Source organism: Balaenoptera ricei, chromosome X, assembly GCF_028023285.1.
Source record: "Balaenoptera ricei isolate mBalRic1 chromosome X, mBalRic1.hap2, whole genome shotgun sequence".
In the NCBI taxonomy this organism is placed as follows: Eukaryota; Metazoa; Chordata; class Mammalia; order Artiodactyla; family Balaenopteridae; genus Balaenoptera; species Balaenoptera ricei.
The window spans coordinates 11,676,432-11,686,537 of record NC_082660.1 but is presented as its reverse complement, the minus strand read 5'-3'; the positions used below and the strand labels follow the sequence as shown (position 1 = coordinate 11,686,537).

At 37.7% G+C, this 10,106-nt stretch overlaps 1 protein-coding gene across 1 annotated transcript; it reads left to right on the top strand.

Annotated features, from left to right (window-relative positions):
* Positions 1 to 5,942: 5,942 nt before the first annotated feature.
* LOC132357623 (cytochrome b-c1 complex subunit 7-like) lies at positions 5,943 to 6,383 on the top strand. The gene has a single exon (XM_059911243.1). The coding sequence runs from the start codon at positions 5,975 to 5,977 to the stop codon at positions 6,308 to 6,310; it is 336 nt and encodes a 111-aa protein (XP_059767226.1). The 5' UTR covers positions 5,943 to 5,974; the 3' UTR covers positions 6,311 to 6,383.
* Positions 6,384 to 10,106: the final 3,723 nt, after the last annotated feature.

The window sequence follows — 10,106 nt, the reverse complement described above, 5'->3', positions numbered from 1 at the left end:
AACTCTTCTCTTCTCTGTTTTTTTTTTTTTTTGAATCCTTTCATTCTGTGACATTTTGCCTGATATATTTTATTCGTGTGTTTATTTATCTGGATTGTAGTTTATAGACTCATTTATTTTTAATACTAATATATTTAGTCTATTATGTACTATAGCCATCTCTTTTTTTGGCACTGTAGCTACTTTTTTGCTGCTCTTTTTTTTCCTTCTGGCTCTTTGATGGTTTGCCCTCCTCCAAACTAAAGTAAATCAGTATACAGATCCTTCTCCGAATAAAGCAAAATAATTAGCATGCTTAGATTTACCTTCTATCTCTGTCATCCCCTTGGTGTGGAGATGTATTACGGGACATGTTTTTAAAATTTATAATTAGTGCTAATTTTGATTTAACAGGAAGTCTTACTAATTTCTCTGCTTAGCGTTGCTTCTTTTTTTTTAATAAATTTATTTACTTTATTTTATTTATTTATTGTTTTTGGCTGCGTTGGGTCTTCATTGCTGCGCACGGGCTTTCTGTAGTTGCGGTGAGCGGGGACTACTCTTCGTTGAGGTGCACGGGCTTCTCACTGCGGTGGCTTCTCTTGTTGCGGAGCACAGGCTCTAGGCTCGCGGGCTTCAGTAGTTGTGGCTCACGGGCTCTAGAGCGCAGGCTCAGTAGTTATGGTGCACGGGCTTAGTTGCTCCACGGCATGTGGGATCTTCCCGGACGAGGGCTCGAACCCGTGTCCCCTGCGTTGGCAGGCAGATTCCCAACCACTGTGCCACCAGGGAAACCCCAGCATTGCTTCTTGAACCCCACTGTCTCCTTCTGTTGTTGAACCTAAGTTCATGTGCCCCACGCACAGTGAAGCCAAACAAGTGTGTGTGTATGTGTTTCTGTGTCTGTGTCTGTGTGTGTGGCACCGAGTATTGTTCAATTTATTTTGCTCAGCAAGTGGTTGGGTCAGTCTTTATTCTTTCTATTTACCATTGGGAAATCCTAACATATTGAGTTGTACTTCCATTATCTCTATTTTCTCTTTCCAGAAATGTTTAAGGATATTGGAATTTCTGAATCTGCTATGCAGTTATCCTGTTGAGCTTTTTATTTTCTATTTATTATTTTTAATATCTAAGACTATAATTGACAACACTTGTTTCCTCTTCATAGGTACAAATCCCTTTTACTCTCTAAGGATACAAATTAAGCTTATTTTAAAACCCTGTTCCATTTGCTCCTCTTATCCTGTTTCCTTGGTTGGAAATTCTTTCGTTTGCTGGGTCTCGTCTCCCCTTCATAATTGGCCTTCGTTAAATGTGTAGAAATTTGGGCTTGTATACTCAACTTTGTAATCAAAATCTCTGGATAGACAAGAGATGCTACAGTGATTTCTATTTTCAATGCATTTGAAGTAAGACTAGTGGATGGACAGCTGAACTGCCAGGCACTGAACCTCAGCAGCTTATCCTCTATGATTGGTTTCCCTGTCCCTCTCAGGGATATGACTTTATTCTTTGATTCAAGATCCCACAAGAGACTGATAGGCATCCCCCTTTGCTAGTGTATGGCTCAGTTCATGCAGGAATATCCCTGACTACTCTTGCTGCTGCCCTACACTAACCAACATGCAGGAGCCAGCCCCTTTCTGCTCCTGGGATCATGGACACCCAGGAGGGAAGCGTTCTTAGTGTTGTTCTCTCCTTTTGATATGGACCTCGCTTCCAAACATTTGGGTCTGCCATCTCCTTTTTCAGTACAGTTCTCTTGGTTTTCTACCTTTCAGAACTTTCTCAGAGTTTCTGGTTTGCCAACGTTCTTCTTTTTGTTTTTGTGATTGATGATGCAGTCATTAATTTATCATATCTTTGCTATCATTTCTAAAGATTTTATTAAGGAGGGGGAGGCTATGTGTTCAGTATAGAATTCTGAAACAGAATTCATCATTACTTTTTTCCCTCCAGGGTTAATATATTTTATATTATATAATATTTAATAGTGTGTAATATTAGCTGATATGAAAGTAAGACTCACTTAATAAAAAATGTTTCACAGAAAGAGTCTACGTATATGTCCCTTCAAAAGAGGCATATTAATCATTTTTTCAAATGCCAATGTATCAGAAAAAGCCATTCCCCTTTCAGGTCACAAGCTAATTCTTCTGCTAACAAATTAATGTAATGAGTTAATGCTACCACTAGAGTAAGAACTACTTAATTGTCATAATTAATTGAAGCTAAACATAATCATTGCATAATCAGGCAAGGTACATTTTGAGATGCTGTTTCATTGATTTTTCAGGGTGGTTTCTCGTTCCCTGAACTTAATGATAAAATTGAGCAAATCACAGTGTGCCTCTCAGCAATTAGTTCCAATTAGTCAGATTTAAATTCTGTCATGAGTCATGTACCTTGTTTCTTTAGTTATATTTCTCCAGTACGATCTAGAACTTAAGGATATGTACCCATTAATTAAGAAAATCACATTAATTGCCAGAATACACTTGTCAATAATTTTAATTTTGTCATTTATTATAAAATATCTGGTGAATACAAATGAGTATGTGTATCCTATAAAATATTAATAAAATAAGCTCCCGTGTACCAATCACCAAGCTAAGAAATGTAACATATCCAAAATTTGAAGCCCTCTGTTTGTCCTTTCTTGACTCCTCTCTTATTCTTCCAGGGTAGTCATTATCCACATCTAGCATTTGTGTTATTATACTGATTCTCTTTAAGATTTCTGTGGCACATGTGGACATACACATGCATTCTTAAAATGCAAAGAGTTTAGTTAAACTGTTTTTTAAAATTCTTATAAATGGTATTCCTCTACCATTTGCTTTTTTATTCAGTGTTATGTTTCTATGGTTAACCCATGTTGATGAATTTAGTACTAGGTTGTTAATTTTCTCTACTGTGGAGTGTTCCATTTTATTATTATTCCAGAATGTTCTTAACCTTTCTCCTAAAACAGGCATTTATATTATTTTTAGTGTTGTTGCTGTTCTTGGTTTTTGTTTTGTTTGTGCTTTTTTCTGTTATAACAATGTGGCTAAAAACATTTTTGTTTATGTTTCCTATGTGCACATAGAAGAGATTCTCTAGGGTAATAGCAGGAAGTAGAATATCTGGGTTGGAGGTTACACTATTTTAAAAATTAATGAATAGTGCCAAATTTTTTCAAAGTACTTATTTATAATTCCACTAGGAATCTATAAGATTCCCCCTCACTCATATGCATACCACTTGGTATTGTCAGGCTTTAAAATGTTTTGCCTATCTGATTGTCTTAGTAAGCTTGGGCTGCCATAACAAAATACCATAGCCTGGGTGGCTTAAGCAACAAAAACTTATTTTCTCACAATTCTAGAGCCTGAAAGTCCAAGGTCAGGTTACCAGCATAGTTGGGTTCTAATGAGGGCTCTCTTCCTGGCTTGCAGATGGCCATCTTCTCACTCTGTCCTCACTTGGCAGAGAGGGGTGGAGGGGAGAGAGAGAGAGAGAGCTCTCTCTGTGTCTTTTCTTATAAGAACACTAATCCTATGGGATTAGGGTCCCACCCTAATGATGTCATTTAATCTTTATTAATTCCTTACTCCAAATACAGTCACATTGGGTGACATCAACATATACATTTTGGGGGAGACACAGTTCAGTCCATAGCACTGGTGGACTGCAAAGACATCTCATTGTAGTTTTCCTTAAAATTTCCCCAACGTGTAATGAGATCAAGCATGTTTTTCTAAGTTTATTGGTCATTGAGGTTTCCTCTTTCTGTAAATGTCCTTTGATCATTTTTCCTTAGTTTGCTTATCTTTATATGGACTTATACAGATTTTTATATCTTTATATGGATCTTTAAATGAATTTTTATAATTTCTTAATGTATTTTGGTTAATAATTCTTTGTTGATGATATAAGTTGCAAATATTTCCTCCTAGTTTGTGGCTTATATTTTCAATTTCTTTATAGCATATTTTGATCACCAAAAGTTCTTAATTTTTTTAAATAAATTTATTTATTATTTTATTTTTTTATTTTTGGCTGCGTTGGGTCTTCGTCGCTGCACGTGGGCTTTCTCTAGTTGCGGCGAGTGGGGGCTAATCTTTGTTGTGGTGTGTGGGCTTCTCATTGCGGTGGTTTCTCTTGTTGCAGAGTACGGGCTCTAGGCACACGGGCTTCAGTAGTTGTGGCACACGGGCTCAGTAGTTGTGAGTCGCGGGCTCTAGAGCGCAGGCTTAGTAGTTGTGGTGCACGGGCTTAGTTGCTCCACGGCATGTGGGATCTTCCTGGACCAGGGCTCGAACCCGTGTCCCCTGCATTGGCAGGCGGTTTCTTATCCACTGCGCCACCAGGGAAGCCCAAAAGTTCTTTATTTTTTTAATGTAATCACATTTATCAATTGTTTGTTTCATTAATAGCTTATACTTTTATATGTAGTTTATAAAACTCCTTTCCACCCAAAGCTCATAAAGATAGTCTCCTATTTTTCTTCTAGAAATTTTAAAGTTTTGCTTTCCTCACTTAAGTTTTTAAACTACCTGGAACTAATTGTGTGGATGATCTGTAATTAGGATCCATTTTTTTTCTTTATAGATTAATTAATTAATTAGTCAGACCACTGTTTATTGAGAAGCCCATCCATTCTCCACTGATCTGAAATGCTCTCCTTGTATCTTTTTCTGGGCACTTCTGTATCATTGGTCTATTTTTTTCTATCCCCGTATGAACTCTGCACTGTCCTAATTACCATACCCTTTCACTTTATTATATAGTAATATCTCCCATAGTAAATAAGCTCACCCTATTCTTCTTCATGAATGTACATACAGAAAGGAGAAAGAGACTCCTTTCTCTTCCATATAAATTTTTGAATTAGAATCTGTTGTGATTTTCATTGAACTTCCATTGATTCTATAGACCACTTTGAAGAGAAGTGGTATATCTACATTGTTTTGATTTTCTAACCGTAAACAATTGTTTGGTGTCCTTTAGTGACTTTTAATAAGTTCCTAAATTTTTTCATATATAGATTCTGCCCAGCTTTTATTACATGCTTCTGGTTCCAGGTCTGTAATCTACAACAGAGAGGACAGAAATTGAACTGTTCAGTAATACTATGGTTAAAAAACAAAAAACAAAAAACTGGACCTAGGTGGATGGTACTTGGGGCACCAGCATACAAGATCTCCCCAATAATCTCTCAGTCGCCCCATCCACTAGAAAAATAGTGAAGAGACTCTAGACAAAGAAACCTCCAATCCTGGTTTTGTAATTAAATCACTGTGCCTTTAGGTTAGTTATTTTACATGTTTGAGCCTCAGCTTACTCATCTGAAAAATTAGAAAGGAAAACAAACCCCAAAGTGTTCCAATCTAGCATTATATGAATTTTATTAGGAGAAGATTCATAGTAAAGAGAACAACTAACAGGGTCATGAAACTTTCAAACATTATCTTCTGACTTAGCTTTCTTGCAATAACAAACAACTCTCATTTACAGTAATTTATAGGAATAAACATTTTTTTCTTGCTCACAAGTCATTAGCTATGGGTTGGCCATGGCTGCTGTAGATCTGATCAGCTCTGCAGCTTTTGCAACTGTACCCTGGTACCCTCCCTGTGAAATGTTGTCCCAAAGCACTACTTCCTAACCTAACAGTTTCTCACATGAATTGTCAATAAAAATTAAAATTGTTTTAATTACAATGTATTTGTTCTGCTTATAAAAGCAGTATGTGCTTAGGAAAGAACATTTGGAATCCATAAAAAAAATAAGAATATAACGCAAGTGACCCATAAATCCAATAGCTGGATATGATTAATATTAATTTTTTGATATTTTTCCTTTTAGTTTTCACCTTTGTGTCAATGCATGTATATGTAAGTTTTAATAAAATCAGAATTATGTTGTGCATGTCATTCTGTAATCTTATAACAAAACCTAATGTATAAGACTTACCCAGCAGGCAACGCTTCTGTCTCGGGTTAGAATGGTGAGTAGGCCTGCCATTGCAGCATCAAGCAAGTGGCTGGAGGGTATTCGAAAATGGTATTACAATGCTGCTGGGTTCAATAAACTGGGCTTAATGCGAGATGATACAGTATATGAGAATGACGATGTAAAAGAAGCCATAAGAAGGCTTCCTGAGAACCTTTATAATGACAGGGTGTTTCGCATTAAGAGAGCACTGGACCTGACCATGAGGCAGCAGATCTTGCCTAAAGAGCAGTGGACAAAATATGAGGAGGATAAATTCTACCTTGAACCATGTCTGAAAGAGGTTATTCAGGAAAGAAAAGAGAGAGAAGAATGGGCAAAGAAATAATCATGTAGTCTAAATCTGGATGCGGCTATCCTGAAGTATTTTTATGAAGCTGGTTAAACCTAAAATGTACAATGTAGAACTATCTGGGCTGTAAATGTATTACTTTAAATAAATCTCTATTATAATTATTAAAAAAGAAGAAAAACCTAATGTATATTGTAATCATATATTTCTTTGTCTTTATGGACTTTAAATACAGGAATGTAAATGGCTGCATAAATCCCAGAATATGCATGCTTCATAACTTAGTTAACCCTTTCTCCATTGTTCAAGTGTTTCCTTTGTTCTGCAACTATAAGTAAGGCTGCAATTCATGTTTTTGTAAATAAATCAGAATATTGGTCATCTATTACATCTTTATGAAAGATTTCTAGAAGAGTAACATGAATTCTGGTGTTGGGGTGAGTTTATGTCAAACTCACCACATAAACCTGACATCTCAGTGTAATGGGGGATAAATATGCTTGCAGTTGAAGTCATATGACCATGAGTTATCTGGTTGTTGAGAGTAAACCCAAGGGCAGGCCATGTTCAATTGACTAGGGGTGAGGGGTTTAGCTGGAGGAGGTAGGTAATGAAGTAATGTAGGAAAGAGGTCTTGCGTTAGCGAGTCCCATTTTTATGCCAGGCACTGTTTTGTTTCTTTTTTTCTTTTTTTTTTTTTTTTGGCTGCGTTGGGTCTTCGTTGCTGCATGCGGGCTTTCTCTAGTTGCAGTGAGCGAGGGCTACTCTTTGTTGTGGTGCATGGGCTTCTCCTTATGATGGCTTCTCTTGTTGTGGAGCATGGGCTCTAGGCGCCCAGGCTCAGTAGTTGTGTCTCACGGGCTCTAGAGCGCAGGCTCAGCAGTTGTGGCGCAAGGGCTTAGTTGCTCCGTGGCATGTAGGATCTTCCCAGACCAGAGATCGAACCCGTGTCCCCTGTATTGGCAGGCCGATTCTTAACCACTGCACCACCAGGGAATTCCTACTGTTTTGTTTCTGAGCTGTTTGTTCTGCCTTCCTGCTGGCACTATCCTGCTAGCAAGTCCTCCTCTTGCCTTGGTCTTTGCATTAGTATTTATACTATCTGACCAGCCAGTCACATGTGCTCAATGGGCACACACTTACAACTTATCTTGCATACACACACAGCAAATTTTAATCACTCTTATACATCTAAACATCTGAAATAGTTCTTATGACAACCAGTATGACCATATCAGCTTATCTGTGCAGGACTAGTTTTTACTGTAAGTATTTGTTCTTTTTAGAGTCAAGAGGATATTTAATTCGTATGCTATTTGCCTTTTAGAAAGCTTCACAAGGATATGGTGGCTTATACGGCACCATATGTAGCACTAGATCTTCAGGAAACAGTTGAGCGGTGACCGTAAGTTGGGGCAATGCAGATGGGAAAGCCTTCTCTCGAGGTCAGATCCACAGAATGACATGATTACTACTAGAAAGGGAAGAATCCTGATTGGCTTCAGCTGACCAGGTAGAATACATTTATTACAAATATTTATTTATTTATTGTTAATTTATTTTATTGAAGTATAGCTGATTTACAATGTTGTGTTAGTATCTGCTTTACAGCAAAGTGATTCAGTTATACATTTACATACATTCTTTTTCATATTCTTTTCCATTATGGTTTATCACATGATATTGAGTATATTGAATATAGTTCCCTGTGCTATACAGTAGGAACTCATTGTTTATCCATTCTCTGTATACTAGTTTGCATCGGCTAATCCCAAACTCCCAATCCGTCCCTCCCCCACCCTCCCTCCCCATTGGCAGCCACAAGTCTTTTCTCTGGGTCTGTGAGTCTGTTTCTGTTTCATAGATAAGTTCATTTGTATCATGTTTTAAATTCCGCACGTAAGCAATATCATATGACATTTGTTTTTCTATGTCTGACTTAGTATGATAATCTCCAGGTCAATCCATGTTGCTGCAAATGGCATTATTTCATTCTTTTTATGGCTGAGTAGTATTCCATTGTATATATATGCCACATCTTCTTTATCCATTCATTTGTCGATGGACATTTAGGTTGTTTCCATGTCTTGGTTATTGTGAATAGTACGGCTATGAACATAGGGGTGCATGTATCTTTTTGAATTATAGTTTTGTCTGGATATATGCCCAGGAGTGGGATTGCTGGATCATATGGCAACTCTATTTTTAGTTTTTTGAGGAAGCTCCATACTGTTTTCCACAGTGGCTGCACGAATTACATTCCCACCCACAGCGTAGGAGGGTTCCCTTTTCTCCACACCCTCTCCAGCACAAATATTTATTTTTATTAAGCACTTATATAGTGCTTACTATACTCCCTGCCTAAGAACTTTATAAATATCATCTGATTTGATCCTTACAACTCTATGAGGTAGGTACTATTTTTATTATCTCCATTTTATAGTTTAGGAAACTGAGGAACAAAGAGTGTAAGCAACTTTCATAAGGACAGTCAGAAATTCAACCAGAAGAGTTGGCTCCAAAGTCCAAGCTTTGTATGAGGCAGTATGTTAGGACTAGGGCCAACAAAATTATTTTAACAAAATCACTAACCTTGACCTCAAGGTTAGCATGGATCTGAACTTACAAGTTGAACCAAATGATGAAAATATTGTGACCAGGTCAAAAATAAAGGGACATATATAAAGATCTTTAGGACTAAAAATGAAGAAACTATTAATACTACAAGGAATTAATGACACTATAAATTCTGCATGGGGTATGTGGGGAGGGTACAGAGAGGAGATGACATTTGAACTGGGTCTAAGAATGAGTAAGACATGAAGGAGTTACATGTCAGCACTCAAAGAGTGAGTTCCAGCACTCAAATTATTTCTCAAACTAGAAGGGAAAGAAGTCTGCCAAACTATGTATATTAAGGGCTGGGGAATGTGTCTCTGGGCACACAGCGTGATTATATTTCCCAGAATCCCTTGCAGTCACAAGTAGCCACATGACTAAGTTCTGACCAATTGAATGTGGACAGAGATGCATTCTGTTTCTAGGCCCTGCCCCTAAAAATCTCCTGTGTGATCCTCTGCATTATCTCTTCTATCAGTGATGTGCAGAAGATCCAGCAGAGTTTAGGACCTTGAGGACATGAGGGGTAACAAAGCCACAAGATGGAGAGAAACTGGATCTCTGAGTTCCCCCCATGGAAGGGTGCCCGCTGGTCATACACACCTGATTGTACTTTGTATGAACGAGAACTAAACATTTTATTGGGTTAGGCTGCTAAGATTAGGGGGTTTGTTACAGCAGCTAGGATTTTTTTACCCTAACTAATAAAGAAATCATTAATTTACAACTTAAGTTTTTAATCTCCCTACTTCCCTGTGGATCAAGGACCTAATGAGTTACAGGAAGAAAATATAAAGCTAGTTTATGAAGGAAAATATGGAAGGACATGCATGCTAATTCACATGGGTTGTATGTACAGGGTGAAATTCGAGGTAATTGGCACGTGTGTGGGGAAGAGAGAGAGAGGTAAACAGTGAAAGAAAAGGAAAAAAAGATCTAAAATGGGGTTGACAAACTACCACCTGTGGGCCAAATCCAGTCCACCATCTGTTTTTGTAAATAAAGTTTTATTGAAACACAGCCCTGCTCATTCATTTATGTATTGTCTGTGGCTGCTCTCGCCTACAAGGGCACAGTTAAGGAGTTGCAACAGAGACCACAGGGTCCATAAGCTGGAAACATTTACTCTCTGGCCCTCTATAGAAATAGTGTGCTGACCCCTGGTCTACAAAGAGCATGTACATATTCACCTTCATGCATCTATGTAAAATTA